Source organism: Lotus japonicus, chromosome 4 (genome assembly GCF_012489685.1).
Source record: "Lotus japonicus ecotype B-129 chromosome 4, LjGifu_v1.2".
Lineage (NCBI taxonomy): Eukaryota > Viridiplantae > Streptophyta > Magnoliopsida > Fabales > Fabaceae > Lotus > Lotus japonicus.
Genome location: NC_080044.1, coordinates 1,488,824 through 1,507,022, shown reverse-complemented (window position 1 = coordinate 1,507,022; position 18,199 = coordinate 1,488,824). Strand labels below are relative to the sequence as shown.

General features: G+C 35.8%; 3 protein-coding genes across 3 annotated transcripts; 1 reads left to right on the top strand and 2 right to left on the bottom strand.

Annotated features, from left to right (window-relative positions):
- Positions 1-612: 612 nt before the first annotated feature.
- LOC130716073 (putative pectate lyase 2) lies at positions 613-3,045 on the bottom strand. Its single transcript, XM_057566257.1, has 4 exons — positions 2,299-3,045; positions 1,451-1,554; positions 1,216-1,354; positions 613-1,014 (listed from the first exon to the last, which is right to left on the bottom strand). The coding sequence occupies exons 1-4, from the start codon at positions 3,013-3,015 to the stop codon at positions 796-798; spliced, it is 1,179 nt and encodes a 392-aa protein (XP_057422240.1). The 5' UTR covers positions 3,016-3,045; the 3' UTR covers positions 613-795.
- A 1,809-nt stretch (positions 3,046-4,854) lies between these two features.
- Positions 4,855-9,388, top strand: LOC130716007 (peroxidase 29). Its single transcript, XM_057566182.1, has 4 exons — positions 4,855-5,105; positions 6,867-7,326; positions 7,814-8,156; positions 8,943-9,388. The coding sequence occupies exons 2-4, from the start codon at positions 7,060-7,062 to the stop codon at positions 9,338-9,340; spliced, it is 1,008 nt and encodes a 335-aa protein (XP_057422165.1). The 5' UTR covers positions 4,855-5,105; positions 6,867-7,059; the 3' UTR covers positions 9,341-9,388.
- A 148-nt stretch (positions 9,389-9,536) lies between these two features.
- On the bottom strand, positions 9,537-17,616 carry LOC130716004 (leucine--tRNA ligase, chloroplastic/mitochondrial). Its single transcript, XM_057566177.1, has 20 exons — positions 17,205-17,616; positions 16,961-17,105; positions 16,796-16,852; positions 16,068-16,187; positions 15,861-15,965; positions 15,521-15,744; positions 15,344-15,410; positions 15,091-15,245; positions 14,681-14,945; positions 14,397-14,591; positions 13,532-13,611; positions 13,286-13,348; positions 13,078-13,159; positions 12,638-12,715; positions 12,458-12,559; positions 12,175-12,347; positions 11,790-11,967; positions 11,613-11,690; positions 10,505-10,636; positions 9,537-10,166 (listed from the first exon to the last, which is right to left on the bottom strand). The coding sequence occupies exons 1-20, from the start codon at positions 17,552-17,554 to the stop codon at positions 9,924-9,926; spliced, it is 2,892 nt and encodes a 963-aa protein (XP_057422160.1). The 5' UTR covers positions 17,555-17,616; the 3' UTR covers positions 9,537-9,923.
- Positions 17,617-18,199: the final 583 nt, after the last annotated feature.

The following is an 18,199-nucleotide window of genomic DNA, read 5'->3' as shown; positions in this document are numbered from 1 at the left end:
TTTAGTGAATGACTTGGGTGTCTTCTCTCACAAAAGTATAATGTGCTACGTGTCTCTATTTTGAGATGAATATGGAAGTGGTGTAATAGTTATGTCTCTGATGAGCATGTTTGACCTATTTATTTTTTCCTTAGACTGATCAAAGTCGAGCAAGAGTTTAGTAAATGGGGATAGAGAGATAGCTTGCGAGTCTGATTGTATGGAGGTTGTGGAGCATGAGAAGTGATGACAGCGTCTATATGTATCAGGAGCATGAGAAGTTGAGTTTGAGATGTTACGTTAGAAAATCTTTAGAGGCGACTCTCTTTCACACATCGGGAGGTTCTTCCTTCTAATTATAAGGACTTGTTAGTGCAGTTTTTGTGTTATTTTTCTATAATATATATATATATATATATTTATATATATATAAATAAAACTAATAGGATGTCTTAGCTGAATTCCAAAGCAAGAAATTAAGACCCCAATTGTTGATTCTCTTCTCATTTTTCTGAATTAAAAAACTATTTTTAGAAATAAATTTTAAAACTTATTTGGATATTGTTTCTTTGGCAGAGTATATGATGCTGATAGAGTTGCATCACAATTTACATAGCATTTTCTTGAGTAATATTGAATCTGCTAAGTATTACAAAGCAATTTTCTTGAAACCAGTTGATTGGTAACATATGATACACTTATGAGTTATTAGTCACTCCTACCCTGTGAATGAGCCTCCAAAACAGCTCTTTCAGGAATCAACAAGAAAAATACAAAAAGCAAAATTGAAAGAAATTGCAATGCATATAAGACATGTTAACATGCTTTCCCAACAACACAAGTTGTGGGACCTGCATTGAGTGTTATTGCAGGCACAGTGGACGCTGGAGCAACAGCAAAAGACTGAGCAGGTGTATAATTTGGGGCACAACTTCCATACCCAGATGGTACAAAGTAAGCACCATTTACAAACACATCCTTAGAAGACCTCCATTTCCAGTTCTTCCCGTTTTCATTCAACTCCCTCTTGGTAACCTATCATACAAGAACCATACTCAGTATCTGAAATTGTTTAATTTGATACACGATTGAAAATCATAGTGCATCAAAATCATGGTGGACAAAAGTAACTTCTCTTAACTTTTGCACTTGTCCAACATGATTTTGGTTTAACTGTATTTTTTCATCCTGTATCTCAATATGTACTATATAAATTTCTTACTACTGTGTTGCTACCTGTTTTGCATTTGGGTTATTTGGTGCTATAAAATAGTTCCCTTCACTTAAAATGGTAGGGTTGGCACTGCCGCCTATAGCATACATTTTCCACTCCTCATATTTGTTGTTGACCACATGGGCATAACCAAATCTCACCCTGCAAATATATACATGTTCATCAACAAGTCAATTATCAAATTTTGATTGACTATATGCAAATTAATTCATCAGTCCATACTCTTACTATTACTACCTTGGCATCCTTTCAATTAGGCCACTAGCAAACCGGTTGAAGGCAATTGTTACTCTCATGATTTTATCAGCTGTGTATTTGTCATTGTGTCCTAGCAACATAACCTGCAAGCACATGAGCTCCATCAGATTTAATGCATGTCTGGTTACACAATTTGCACATAATTCTGATCGGAAGCAATTTCCTATTATCCTATCATGCTAGATCTAATAAAAACTAAGATCAAAAGTAAATGTTGAGCAAATAGCTCTATTCTCCGGGTGATTTTCATTCATTAGTGATTCTACATGTTAGGGTTATTTTCATATCCTAGAATTAGAGGATGATTGACAAGTGCCAACATCTTAGCTCTGGTAGGGTTCTAGATATTGATGCTGAATAACAAACTAGAAATCAGCTAAATGTAATCCTTCATCAAAATGGGCCATTACTTGGTTCTCATGAAACATGGCTCTTTCCCTCTACACATTTATTCAGAATCTAAAACTTGCAGCTTTTATTCAAAAGTGATTCTATAGAGCATTTTACCGTGGAACCAAACACAAAACATGCTATCAGATGCCCATCCTAGTCTCAAAATGAAGGACTTAGAATATGTGCTAGGGGAGTATAGTGCATTATGGTGTTTATGCATGCATCTCATATGAACAAGAATCATGTCTACGAAAATCTGAGTATAAGAAAAACTATATCTCTACTGATCAGATTATTATATATGATACTATATATCTTTAAATTAGAATTATATTTTCAAATTAGGAATATGTGCTCATTTCCTTGATTCTCCTATAGTATGTCATTATGGTAGAAATTAAGCATCAAACAGAAGAGTTGGAAGTTGTGCTTACTTTGTCATGCTGGGTGAAGTAATTGTTAGAAATGGTAATGGCTGTTGAGGCATGAACGATATCAATTAGTCCATCAGTGCAACGAGCCAAAAAGCAATGATCGATCCAAACATTTGAGGAAGCAAATATGCTAATGCCATCTCCATCAGAGCCTCGTCTATGACCAACATGATCAACACTACTCCTCACAAGGCCACTTTTTCCTGGTTTACAATCATGGATGCTAATGCCATGCACAATAACATGGCTAACACCTTGAATTGTAATACAAGGCCCATTTCCAATCACCACTTTAGCTCCTCTACCATCAATTGTCTTGTAACTGTTCATGATAAGCTCATTCCCAAGTGTGATAACCATGTCTCTGGCAAAAATGATCCAGAGAGGCTGTGTTTGGATTGCACCATAACGAAGTGTTCCTGGTTTTGGGTTTGCAGGGTTATCAGAGGAATCTATGACTACATATATTGCACCATACTTGCCTCCAATTGCACTTTTACCAAATCCAATTGCACAATCAGCTAAAGCTTTGCGATTTGAGGCCCAATTTGATTTGGCACGCCAACAAGAATCTATCACATTAAGGAATGGTTTTTTAGAAACAGGTTCAGGATTGTTGTAGTAGTACTTCTCTGTGGAATATTCATATGCATTAACCAATAATGCAAGGTGGAGAACAAAGAATGAAAGTAAGAGGAGTGTGGTTGAGGTAGCCATGCTTATTATGTTGAACTTGAAGTTGAAGTAACAAAGGGAATGAGGTGATTAAATAGGTGAGGAGAGGGTGGTGCACACAATTTTGGAGCTTGACTTGCAACATTTTTTTGGGTTTGATTAACATAAAACGTGGCTGCACGAGTTGGCTTGGTTGACTTGCAAATAATCTTGGAGATACAAAGGCTATATCAACCATTTTACAATTGCTATGTTCATAGCATTAGAATTTGATGATGCACCAACGACAACGAGTGGTTCGTTCAAGTGGTATATACATCCCTATAAATCCCAGTTTAAGTGTTGTGGATGGAAAAATCTGAAATGAGAGAGTTAACCCCATTAGAATGTGAACATTTCCAACTCGATCAAAATTGCTTCCCGTGAGGATACCACTCTTAGAAGAAAAAAAAAAAAAAAAAAAATAGGATGATCCAACGGACATGAGAAGTTCAATAGTTCACATGAGAGAGCTACTGATGATCAGAAATCTATCTATATCAGCTGGGCGGCTTTAAAGAACAAACAAGCACGTTTTGTGAAATAGTCATGGAGGGGAATTCAATATAACAACGGATAAATATATATAAGTCAAAAGCCAAGGATATATATTATCACTGAATTTAGTTCAAAGTGTTTAGTTTTTTCAATTATGTAACACAAGTATGATTAAATAACGATTGTGATTGTAAGAGTTTAATGCTATACACGAATAGGGTACAAGTACAACCGTACAAAAGCTTAAGATGACAATTGAGTAATTAATTGAATATTTTGATATGAAGTATAAACATCCGGTACCGGTCATCCTTTGGAGTTTGGATGCCGTCAGATTCGAAATTTAGCTTGTCATCCCTCTTTTATAGTGTATTGTGTGGGGATCGAAACCAAAAATTCTTCTCACACACTCAGCATACAACATACGTTGCCAACTGAGCTACCCATCTTGGGTAAATAATTGAATATATATCTTATTGATTCAAAAATAATTAATATTAATATAATAACTAAAAGAAAACAAGTAGTAATCATCTTAACCAAAGTCATTTGACGTAATGATGCAACACTTCATCTCTTAGGTAATTGTTGGAGATTTGATTATCAACTCTTGTGAATGAAAAAAAAAAAAACCCATTAGTCAACCATTTTACCGCTTAGTATGTTGTCCGCGACGAAAGACTAGTCTCTGGTTGTGGGATGCCTTAATTAAGATAAATAAATATTTGATTTTAGTAAAGTCAAATGTGGTGGCATCATGATTTCACATTATTTTGGGTTAAGGTCCCTGTATAATATATGAAATATGAATATGGTCCATAGCCGGAGCAATGTTTGGATTTAGTCCCTAATTTTTAGAAAACTACCTAGTTTTAACTTTCAATCCTCGCGGAGGTGGTGATCCGGTGACCTTACAATGTGCCATGACTGGTCCTACATGCACATCCACGTGTCAAATGAAGTCTATGAAGACTAATTTTATTTTCAAATTTTTTATATAAAATTGTGAAAAGAAAATTCGGTGTTAATCTAGGTATCTCTATATTCGATAGATTCGAGACTAATCTCTCACACATCTGCCAGTTTATTAAGCGGTAGGATACTGATCAATGAATTTTTTCTATTCAGAATTGTTAGAAATTGAACCCCAACCACGATTAAAGGATAAACGGCTGAACAACTACTGAACCCTTTGAAAAATAAAATAACTTTTGTAATTCAAACTTTACAATACAACGAAATAAAGTGATATGCCAATTGTGTAACTAACCGAAAACAGAAAATTAAAAAATAATAAAATATGTCCACTTGAGTGAAATGGTGGACGTTGCTGAAGCTGAACCATCAGGATCAGAGTATGGAAGCTCTGTATTGTATCAGCAGCCACATTGAAAATGGGCGGTGGATTAATGGAACATGGGTCCAAATCATGCTCTTCATGCTCTGCTCTCTATAAAATCACATAACTTTTTCATTGGAATTGTGAGATTGAAACAAAAAAAGAAAAAGAAAAATTGATCTTCACATTAGAAAAATTCCTCTTTGTAGATCTTGGAAGAGAAAAGGATCTATGTGTTTCGTGCCCAAAGCCAAAGGTAAGTCAAGTCCTTCAACTCAGAGCATGGTTTCCTTTCATATTCCACCATGGCACCATCACATTCTTATCTGTAAATTTATAACTGTTGAGTAGAGTATTGAGCATCTTTCATTGCAACTTATAAACTGGGTGCAACTTAGCACTTTGTCCCCTACTGCTGATTGTGCTGACTTGAGATGAGTTGACTTAGAAGGAAAAAAAATGTTGGGTGTTTTACTACATTACAGGGCATTCCTTGCATTTACAAATCACAAAGCGTCATGGTTGTTATCAGCATTCTATTTTACTTATTTATTTTGGTCAGTTTATAAGCATTCTATTTAGAAGTAGGCCTTTGTTTTTTTATAGTACAAATTTTCCCTCCAAAAATTTGATTCATGGACTTTCCTTTCTCCAACTCATGTGTCTACCCAAATAGTAGTACTTTCAACTTTAACAAAGCTATGAAATTTTAATTAGTTTGTCTACCTACTATACCAAGAATGTGTTTATCTAGTGGTATGCAAGCTTTATCCTAGTAAGAACGATGATACAAATTCAAACAGCTGAAAAGTTATTTGTGGAAGTACTGGTCTAAGACAGAAAAATAAAATAGTTTGTCTAGTATTTCAGACACAACTTTAAACTTTTGTTTGGATCTGCACCTTAATTTCCATAGCCACTATCACTAACCTTGTGTGAGAGTGGTTGCAAGCCATGTTATGTCTATATCGTTATGGCAAAGTTACTTAATTATGTCACATGTAGATGTTTAATTTGGAGTACTCACAGATGGCCCAATATTACTAACCATTTATTTCTCAAACAACCATCTAACTAACTACGACCCTTTAATTAATTCAAAGCTATACATGTGATATAATGCTAGCTTTTTAAAAAGAGGAAGCAACTTCAAACAATCTATTCTTCTGGAGCTGGAAGATTATGTACTTAATTCCCATTTCAATTAAGACTTTAATCTCAGAGTTTAGTAAACAATTGATGCTTTTTTAATTGTTATAATAAAATTGTGTTAATGGGACATGAAACTGTGACATCTCTAAGAACAGAAGATGTTAAATATGATGGAGGGAGATTATTGATCAATTATAATTTTTGGACACAACATTATGTATTTCCATCTTATTTTTCTCTTCAGTTTTCTCTGCCATTAAACCTATGGCATTTTTTATTTCTCTGCCATTTCATTGTAGATTTATACACCTTCCGACAAATGGTATGCAAACTTATTTTTCCCAGGTTCAACATTTTGGCTTGATGGTCCCCCCTACATTTGACTTTAGTCCTCACCCTCTCAATAAATTTTTCAACTAAACATTACAAATGATAAGGAAATGATGGTTATAAAGGTTGTAAGTAGCTCTTGTTAAAATTTAAATTTATGATACTTAGTTATTTTCAAATATGTCTATATATTATTAGAAGTTGAAAAGTCTAATTCACCTAAAAATTAATTCAAGAGTTGAGGGTCAGATGCTTTATACGTTACAAAAAAGTATGAGATATGATAGAAAAAAGATGATAGAGATAAAATAAAATTATGTGAAAATAGGGTGGAAAAAAATGGATAGTGAATAAATCATTTCTCTTACACTCTTGTTTGGTAGAGTTAATTTTAGAATGAGAGAGTTGAAATTTAAGTGTGTACATCAGTACATACTATTTTCTGAAAAAGAAAGTAACATACTTTTATATCAGATAGGCCAAAAATTTAAAAAACACACTATTCTTCACTAACTCTGCCTTTTCTATCCTACAGCAAAAGCAGAGAATCACTAGTACTCGTCTGTTCAAATTGGAATGGGCAGTGAGTGGGGTCATTTATAAGGTCAGGAATTTGGCACTGTGGAGCCAACTCAATTACTACTCTGCCAACCAAATCCTTCAGAGCTGACTCACACGGTTATGCTAAACTTCAATAAATTTTCAAGTATACTCCTCATTCCTCACACATGCTTCAACTCCTAGCAGTGCTTATACTCTCCTGCAGAAGAAAAATGGAAAGACCATTTCCTTTGATTCTGCTAATTGCCACACTTGTTATGGCAATGCCACTTTCATTTGGGGTGGAAGAAAACCAACTCTCCTATAACTACTACATGTTTTCATGCCCAAACTTGGAAACTGTTATCCAGAAAGAATTGCTAAGAGTATTCCTGCTAAATCCTACTGCACCAGCAGCATTTCTCAGGCTCATGTTTCATGACTGCCAAGTTCAGGTACATGTAATTCCTTTTCTTCTCTATCATTCTATCCCTTGCATTTTCTTCTTTAAGCTAGCTAGCTCCTAATTCTCATGCTTGCTCCAAGAAGTTCATGATAGTTTCACGATTTGCACATAATACAATACATGTTCAATCAGAAGCTAATTGCTTGTTTAGTTTCATGATTGGCACAAAATCAAAGGCATGAATCTGAGAAAGTTTCTATAAGTAGCTCTTGGTGCAAGAATTAATTTTGAGAAAAAATAAATTAATCTAAATATGTCATAAGATTTGTAGCTTCTGACTAAAAGTGATTAACGCATTTTACCGTTGTGCAAATCGTGAAACTAAACATGCACGGTTACTTTTCTAATAAAAAGTAATTATACATTACTTCATGGTTTAACCAAACATGTTAGAACTAGTTGCAACACATTTTTGGACAAATGTCATTGAAAGTTTATGTGTAGAACCTCAGATGTTTGTATTCATTCTGTGACAGGGATGTGATGCCTCAATTTTGTTGGACTCTGAGACCTCTGAAATGGCTTCTTCAAGAAACTTTGGCATCAGAATGAGGGAAGCAATCAGCAACATAAAATCAACATTAGAAGAAGAGTGTCCAGGACAGGTGTCATGCGCAGACATCATTGTACTAGTTGCTAAGGAATCAGTGTCTTACACTGGGGGACCCCAAATTCAGATCCCACTCGGAAGAAAAGACACCAAAACAACCCCAAGTTTCAAGGAGGCTGATGCTAAGCTTCCTCCACCGTCAATACCGGTTGATGAATTTATATCACTTTTCAAAGGAATGAGCATTGAAGAATCAGTTTCCATTTTAGGTACTAATACATGACAACCATAAATAAGTGAAGCTCAGTTAGTTGACCAAATTTCAGTACTCATGTCCTTTCTACAATAACTATTTTAAAATGATTTTTTCTTCCATTTATACTTGAAGAAAATTTTAAAAACAGGGGAAAATTCCATACAAAACCAAGTGTGATTTCTTTGATAGGAGGAGTCTGTATGTGCCATTAAAGAAAGACTTCTTGAAAATACTCTTTCAAATCATTTTCTGACATGGAAGCATAGATACATCAGATATATGTTCATAACTGTATTTGATAATTTTTCACTTAATTGCGTTTTTTATCCTCCTAGTTTAGACTAAGTACCATTTTGATCCCTCTAGTTTTTTCAAGTTAATCAAGTCTCTATACTTTTAAAATTAAGCAAATTTGATCACCCTCCCAATTTTCATATGCATAAAATCATTAATTTTTCATATTATTTTCAAAAAATTTAGAGTTTATGATGGATTTGATATCTGATACAATTCTAAAGTTAAGAAAAAGTTAGTGGAAAATTGTTAAATTTTCAAGTAATAACATGACCGTAAAAAAAAGTAATAACAACACAATAATAATATTTTCTAGTATTCATATTGATCAAATCATATTCACTTTGTAAATATCAATTCTTTCTTTTTTTAGTTAACATTTATGTTTATATGTCCAATTATTTTCAAAAAAGTTATGATACTCTGCCCCATTCTGATACTATGGTTTAAAACTGTTACAGTTGGCCAGCAGTAGTTTTTGATCTGTTATTATTATTATTGACAGGTGCACATACACTTGGAGTTGGACACTGCTTAAACATTGTTGGAAGATTGTATGATCCAACACAACGGAACCTGATGGATTTGGAGTTTGAAGCCTCACTAAAGATAGTGTGTCCAGCTGAGATTCCTCTTACAAACCTCACACCAGTGCCTAATGACTTGACCCCCGTGATATTTGACAACCATTATTACAGAGACATTATTTTGGGGAGAGGCTTGTTTGGTATTGACTCCAACATTTCCAGAGATCCACGAACAGCACCCTATGTCGCGAGGTTTGCTGTGGATCAGAATTACTTCTTCGAGGTTTTCGCTTCTGCATTTGTTAAGCTTTCTGCTACCGATGTTCTCACAGATGAGCAGGGTGAGGTCCGAAGGCAATGCAACCAGTTAAATTAAACTAATGGAGTGAATGTTGTTCTGTGGTATCTTCTTGAAGTATACATAAGGAAATAAACTCACAAGATCACTTATTCAATTCATTTGCCCTTTTGTAATGTATTTGTGGGGTAAATCCTAGTTATTTATCCACCAATGGCTTCTCCATTGTCATGTTTACAAGTTTTAATTGCACAACCAATTCTTGTGTGATGAAAATATGAATGGTCACTAAAATTAAGAATTATCTATCTTACCTCAAAAGTGCCAAGATGCCTGCTGTTTTTGTGAAGAGGCTTAAATAAATTGGTTACACATGAAGGGCATTTCAATGATCCAAGCAAAAACTGGAAACCGACGTTCCCGCTCTCCTATTATGTTATGCACCTCTTGAAGCAATATAAATTATTAACAGTCATATCGGGCGAATACCCGACTTTCTGTCACTTTCCATCAAAAAGTTCAATTCTCCAGCCAATGATACCTCCTTAAGATATGCTTTGATTTTTGAGACGTTGCAGGGCCGTTACCAAGTTGACTGGCAAAGCGAAAAATTGAAGGTTGGGTGTTCCTTCCAGTAGAAATGTACACAGTATGAAAGTAGTTACTGTACAGTAGCCTTTATGTTTTTACGGTCCAGAACGACATTTAAGATCTTGCCACGAACATAAATTCTTTTTCTAACAGATTGACCCTCCAAATACTTGGATAGCTTTTCATCCCTAGATGCTAATACAAAAGCATCCTCCTCTGTACACGTTTCTTCAACTTGGATGGTACCTCTTGTCTTGCCATTAATCTGAACAGGGAGTACTATTGTGGAATCTTTCAGGCAAGCAGGATTTGCCTGCAATTACAACATGTAACAGACAAGGTCACTGTTTAGTTTTTTAACATGCACCAATCATAAAATAGAACCTATATGTTTCGTTATCCTATTCTAACTTGGCTACCAAATGCTACCTTTAACATAAGAAGTTGACAACAATAATACAAAGGCATTAAGTATTGGCTTTTCCATCACAGAAATGTAAGTAGGAAACAATATGACAAGGATGTGAAATATCTGTTTCAGGTTATTAGAGATGGAATGCTATATCGATAAAAGCAATTGAAAATTAGTGAAACAGAACCTGACAACCCATGAAAGACTAGGAATAGTATGATATGGACCCAAACTCATACCTTAGGAAAAGGCTCGTGGGCCAATGATTTTGTGTGCCCTAGCCGAGACCATAGCTCCTCAGCCATGTGCGGCGCATATGGTGAAAGCAGTAAAACAAATGCCTCAACAACTGATTTTGGATGTTTATCCCACTGAAAATACATGCCAAGAAAAATAGATATCATACCGAGTCTCTGTAGCAGTGGGTGGGGAAATTACTGCTTATTAATAAGAAAAGTAAACAAGAAACAGAGAGGGCAAAGCAAAAGGAACCCTTTGACTATCAAAAATAAGGAACGGAAAGACAGCATTTTCTTTAGTAAGAATAACACAACTCATAAAAGAGTGTCATCCCTTATCATAAAGCACATTTATATGCAGAAGCATTCTTATAATTTTACTTTATTATAATCAATGAAATGAATTAATCCCCATAGTATATTCTAGGTTCTAGCTGCATTTTTTCAGAAACTTGGTAATTACGAAAAATTCAAAGCTTCATGGATACTGCTTGGGAAGACTAGCTCCCTGTAAACAATCCCAAAGAAACTAAATACCATGCTAAAAGTCACTCAAAATAGGCATTTGAGGAAAAGAGTTCATATAAACAAAGTATTTATAGTCTTCTATGGTGGCATTGGTTTTCTAGAATCTGGGTATATAAGGAATGGAAATGGGACATAAATAAGATGAAAATGTGGAGTGTGGACTGTAGCAGCTATTCAAATAAATCAGTCACTCCCCCAAAATAAGATAATATCACTACAAACTGGAAGGAATGGTCATTCCAGATTTGAAGGCCATTCCTTAAATAAAACATTCATTCCACAAGACCTGCCCCCTTGGCTATATCAAACACCATACAACCGTCCACTAATCCCGCTGCCAATGCCAACATCACCACCATCCCCACTATTACCATTATGATTATTAACTGCTAGGTGAAGGTAATATTGTTATTGAGTAACTTTTCTTTTTTATTCCTGTGTAAAGTGCAGCATACATCAAAATATTGCAACGGATTGGAATAATTCATTCTTTACCACATCAAATGTCAACTGAACTTCCCACCCCAACTGTTTCTCTTTTTCCTTATTGAAATAATGAAAGTAGGAAACGGAAAAATACCTTATATGCCGCATTAAGGAACTCCATCATAGCAGAAATTCCAGTGTTAAACCTTGTGCCCTCGATTTCCTCTGTCACCTGAATACTGAAATTAAATTCTTAGCTCAACTGCCTCAAACTGTGAGTCAGTCACAAAACGGAAATTACAAAAATTTGATCAAAAATTGAGTTATTGACCTTAGCGATGCATTTATGAAGACAACGAAGCTGTTCCATAGTAGGCTCCTCATCAACTGATACAGTTCTATCATTAAAAGTGCCATCAGACAAAGGTGAACCAACAATCAGCCTCCATGTTCTTCCTAAAAACCGATATACACCTTCAATGCCACCAGTACTCCATGTTTTCGAGTCTCTGCAAGCAAGTTACGAAAAATCAAGCAGAAAACATGATGTAAGGTTTAAAGTTCTTATTAGAAGAAAATCCACAACTTCATATCCCCTCCTCTCCTCGCTTCACCTTAAACAAATGAAAAGGAAAAAAGGGAAAAACAGAAAGTAGTTTTTTATTAAGGACAAATCATTACAAAATACCACAAATAAGGTCTGTGGTCAAACCTACCTCAATGGTCCCATGAACATTTCATATAAACGAAGAGAATCTGCCCCATACTCAGAAATAACATCATCGGGGTTCACAACATTTCCCCTACTTTTACTCATTTTGTGGGTGCGGGCAACTACACGCATGTCAGGATTTTCTTTTAGGACAAAATAGTCCCCAGATTTCATGACCTACACTCGAGGAAAAATTTAATAATGTCAAGAAAAATGAAATCATAGGTTCAATAACTTAATTAACTGATAAAGAACGCATTGAGAAAGCAGAAACTTAATTGAGAAACCTTTTCCTCAGGAATTTTTTCTAGACTGTGTTCATTCAACATATCAGTCAATTCAGCAGATATCAGATTCCCATCTTGATCCCGATAAGCCATATATTGGACCTGTCATACAAGCCATTAGAAACTAGAGATGATTAGTTATTTTCCCACCTAATTTTCAGGGGTAAGAATTGAAATTACCTCCCCAAGGATAATCCCCTGATTGATTACACATTGGAAGGGCTCCTTGGTGGACACAACACCAATATCAAAGAGGACCTGAGAAAAAAAACTCGAATTAAATGTGGACAAATCTTATAGAAACACTAACACCATGTTATAGACTTATAGGGTATTTGATGCCTTATTGAACTCATTTCAATCCTTAATTGGTGGATTGGATTTCCCAGTCCTTCTGTCAACAATCAACCATGTTGATAATTATTTACTTAACTTATGAAATGATTATTTCATTTTCTTTAATGAGTATATTAATTGAACTGAGCACTACTCGCTCACATACTTTTCGAATTGTTGATAGAAATGACAAGCGATTTCACATGAAGGTTAAATTCACAACTTAGAGTGAAACAAACCACAGATCAACTAGTTCCAGACTGAGACCGACATTTAGTACAGACCTTGTGCCAGAACCTAGCATACAGTAAATGGAGAACTGCATGCTCAGCACCACCAACATACACATCAACAGGGCCCCAATACCTGAAGGAGAAGAAAAATTTCAAAGCTAGGAAATTAAATCATTTAGAAATTGTGGAAGTTAAATACAAGAAACTAGCAGAAAATGGATAATGAATGAAAACAAAGACAGATTAGTTGAAGCAATACCTTTCTTTTGTCTTATCAACCAATTCTTTGGAATTATTTGGGTCCATAAATCTCAAATAATACCTGTGCAGGATAACAGAAAAAGTGGCATCTGCACACATTATTTTAACCATTCATCTGTATGACTGTATCTATTGCATAAAAATACTGAATCAAGACAACACAACTACTAAACTTTGCCAACAAACATGGCTTAGTGCTTACTAATAAGTCTAATAACATTTAAAATCTTCCCAAACACCTTACCAGCATGAACCAGCCCACTGTGGCATGGTATTTGTTTCGCGAGTAGCTGGTCTTCCAGATAAACTATCAGTGGTCTTCACCTAAAACAGTGGTACAAGCCAAGAAATTAGAGAAAAAAAAAGTCCAGGAAAAAGGCAATATAACAAAACACAAACAGAACATTTAGAATTATGTAAGTAAGATAGCTTATTACATATTTGGCAAGTGTAAAAAGGATTTTGTGCTACATTAAATTTTCAAGAGAGTAAAACCCCATTACAGGCCTTTATGTTTTCTTTTAAATTTAGAACCTTGATTTTTTGTTATGCAGCTTATGCAGTAAGAAAATATGAAATAATAGAAGCAGAATCTTCCAAATCAGAAAAAAAATATGTAGGCTATATATAAGAAGACAAGTACAACTTCAAAGAAACTCATGTACGTATTGAGCATTATTCACGAGGAATGGTGTGAGTCGTGTGATTATAAGTAGCTTCCATTCCTGTGACAAGATTCTACAGAATGTACAGAAGTTCCTTCGAAGCTGCTTAAAACTAGAAAATTTTCAATGCCTAGATTTCTCCACATAATGCCACTTGCATGAAAACAATAATCTACCCATATAAGTCAATGATTAATGAACCGATACATTATCCTGTCATCACATAGTCCTTTCAGTTACTGGTTAATGTATAACAACAAAGGGTCTGATTGGCCAGTCAAATCAAGTTCAGTGACAATGTTTTTATTTATGGAAAATTTAACACAAGATTTTTATGAACCATTTACATTTGTTCTAATGCCAAAGAGATGATGATTGAGTATCAAACGCATGATAGCTTGATAAAAACATAAGAAAGAAAAGCATATATCAGTATAAACTCACCCAAGACACTGCCTTAGACAGAGGAGGCTCTCCTGTTCCTGAGGGAGAAAAATCATCCAATTCAGGTAGAATGATAGGCAGTTCAGTCTCAGACAATGGGATAGTTTCACCACTGTCATCCAAGAAAATGACAGGGATAGGTTCCCCCCAGTAGCGTTGCCGAGCAAAAAGCCAGTCCCTTAACTTGTAGTTCACCTGAATGTTGAACATTGAATTTTATATTATACAAACCAGAAAAAAATTCCAATAAAATAAATAAGCTTATTCTAATTTAAGATATGAACCTTCCTCTTTCCATTTCCACTTTTCTCTGCCCACTTAATGACCTTTAAAGCAGCTTCTTTGCTAGACAAGCCATTAATGTCAAGCCCCACCAACTTATTTGATGAATTTACAATAATGCCTTCACCTGGAAAGGCCTTCCCAGATTCGTTCACACTTTTGCCGTCTGGCAACACAACCCAGCGAACTGGAACATCATATTTCAAGGCAAATTCATAATCACGAGAATCATGAGCAGGTACAGCCATGATTGCTCCTGTTCCGTAACTGCAAAAGTAACAAAAAAAATTGGTGTCATATAAACATTTGAAGTATCATTCTACACCCCATAGATATTTCGCTCATTGCATATGGAGCAACCAATATTTGGAATGAATCCAATCTGCATTCTAGGCTATACTTGAGTACACACCTCCCCAAAACATAATCTGCCACCCATATTGGAATGGCTTCCCCATTCGCTGGATTTTTTGCATAACAACCAGTAAAGACCCCGGTCTTTTCCTTCTGAAGCTCAGTCCTTTCAAGGTCACTCTTTCTTGAGGCAAGGTCTACATAATCTTCTACCTGTAATAAAAAGCCATAAGATTCACCATCTCCTTATCAATCATCACTCAGGATGAAAAGCCTTCCAATAAATTAAGCAATGGAACAGAATAACTTACTTGTTTGCTCTGGGCAACTGAAACCAATGATAATAGCAAGGGATGCTCTGGAGCCACAACTAAGTAGCTGAACACAGACAAAGCAAACAGGAAACTGGTATAGACTTTCTTTCAAGAGTAGTTCATCTGATTCATTAAATTTATGAAATATATTAAAAAAATTGAATAGATAAATACGTTGCTCCAAAGATCGTATCAGGCCTTGTAGTATACACAATAATATTTATGTCTCTCTCTTTTCCATCATTATCAAGAATGCAAAATTCCATCTCAGCCCCTTCTGACCTCCCTATCCAATTTCTCTGCATTTCTTTTACACTTTCAGGCCAGTCGAGGTCGTCTAAATCCTCGAGAAGACGGTCAGCATATGCAGTAATCTTGAGCATCCATTGCCTCATTGGCTGCTTGGTAATAAACAACGACACTGTAAAGATTATGAAACCATTCAAAAATATATAAGAGAAAAACCACCCAAAAATGCAAATCAAGAAAGAAATAAATATACAAATGAGTATACCTTTCTTACTACAGGATGACCACCCCGTTCACTGACACCATCAATCACCTCCTCATTGGCCAACACGGTGCCAAGTGCAGGGCACCAATTAACTGGAACTTCAGCCTGAGTTTCATATAAGAAGTCAAGAAGACCATAAGATCTTCAATACTTAAGAATTAAATGAAATGAGCAAAACTTCAAAGCATTATCATACATATACTCAACCTGATATGCCAATCCTCTCTTGAAAAGTTGTAGAAAGATCCACTGAGTCCATTTGTAATAATCAGGTTCTATGGTAGAGATTTCACGATCCCAGTCATATGAGAATCCTAATGATTTTAACTGCAAAGACATAAGAAAATATAAAATGAAGGCGAAACGAGCAATTTTAAGGCTTGAGCTGAAGATGATGAGGATGCAAATTCTGGTCTTTCAGCACCAAAAACCAATGGTAATGCACCTAAGCAAGGCATGTATATGTTGTGGCAAACACCATATCAAGGTTATGGGAAGCTTTTCTTAAATCAAGATGAGGCCATTAAATAACTTCTTATTTAAATTAGCAAAAAAATCAAATAAGCCTTGTTTAACTCAGTTATGTGATTAAATAAATTGTAATACATAAATCCTTAACTGTAGTACCAAAGATAGGTGTGCTGATTGTTTTGAAGCTTATCCCCGAAACCAACGCCCCAAATTCCAATGTTCAGAATCAGATCCTTTTCCATAAAACTATTAATTGAATTATTCACGCTTAAAGAACACGGCTAATCTAAAGCGTTAAGATCTTCAAATGGATCAAAATTAGCTACATAAGTTCAACAGAACATTCTTTACAGACTTAAAATCAGCAGCAAACTGTAACTCTCAGATATCTGTAATAATCTAATAATTGAACAAAACCATTACTAATGTGCCATTAGAGTAAAAGCATCTCATAATCTGTTTACCTGAGATCGAAAACGATTGATATTCCTCACAGTAGTGAGCTTTGGGTGAGTTCCCGTCTGAAACACAGAGCAGCATAACATATTATCAAAACAAAGCTATGATGAAATTCCAAAAGACTAAAAATCCACGGAAATCAGTGATCATAAGACAAGCAGTAAACAGACCTCAATAGCATATTGTTCTGCTGGCAATCCGAAAGCATCCCACCCCATTGGATGCAACACGTTATACCCCTGCATACGTTTATATCTGGCGAGAATGTCAGTGGCAGTGTACCCAAGTGGATGACCAACATGCAACCCAGCTCCACTGTGAAAAAACCAACCAATTCAATTCAATTCACATGAATCATAACAACAACAAAAATTACTAAACTAAAATGCAAGCAAGCTTAGTTGAATTGAAAACCTAGGGTAAGGAAACATGTCGAGAACGTAGAATTTGGGTTTTGACATGTCGAGTTCATCGTCGTCAGGGGTTCGAAAAGTGCGGTGTTGGTCCCAAAAGCGCTGCCACTTGGGCTCAATTTCATTGAATGGGTAAGCCCTAGTAACCGGAAGCTTCTGCTGCTCCGGTTCGTTCGTGACGCTGCTGCTGGTGGTGATGCTGCATCGACGAGTGCGGAATCGGAGAGAAGAAGAAGAAGAAGGTCTTCGAATCCTGGTTATAGAGAGGAAGGGGAATGGTGATTGTGGTGCAGTTGAGGAAGAAGAAGAAGAGTGTAGTGAGAGAAAATGGAGATGGTGGTGCAGAAGCATTTGAACTGAGTGAGAGAGAAAGAAAGACAAGTGGTGAGAAACAAAGAGGGAAACAAGAGAAGATAACGTGGTGGTGATGAACAAAAGAAGATGGCGCCAATAAGGATAATGATATGGGCTTTCCTCCTCAGGCCCATTGGATGTCAAGCCCAAATACCGACTATTTATAGTGCTTCCAATTAGGGTTTGTGTAATACTTCGTCGCGTTGCGCAACGCCCTTTCTCTTGATACCTTACCATAACGGTGCGGCGCAACAAAATCCGCGCAACACCCTTCGTTCGTCTCTCTTCCTTTCCTCACTTTGATACCACGGTCGCCTTGTCACTTGAGAAACTCGTCATTCGTTGTCCTTCACGGGCGATCTCCCTCGATTTATTAGAGACCGCTAAATCCCAGCTCATGATTCCCTTATGGTCAACCGAAGACCGTGTTTTGATCGATTTGGTGATTGATGATCAATCTAATGCAATTTTTCCAATTTCTTATACATACAAGGCAAACATCCAGTCTAGTTTCCAATCAGATCGGTTGAAAAAGCTAGATCTGGTTTCTAAAACCACAAAAATATGTAATGGAAAAAGGTTGCAGATCTAGGGTTTGACAAGAACAAGGAGTGAGATGCATGACTGATTGCTTTGGCGCAA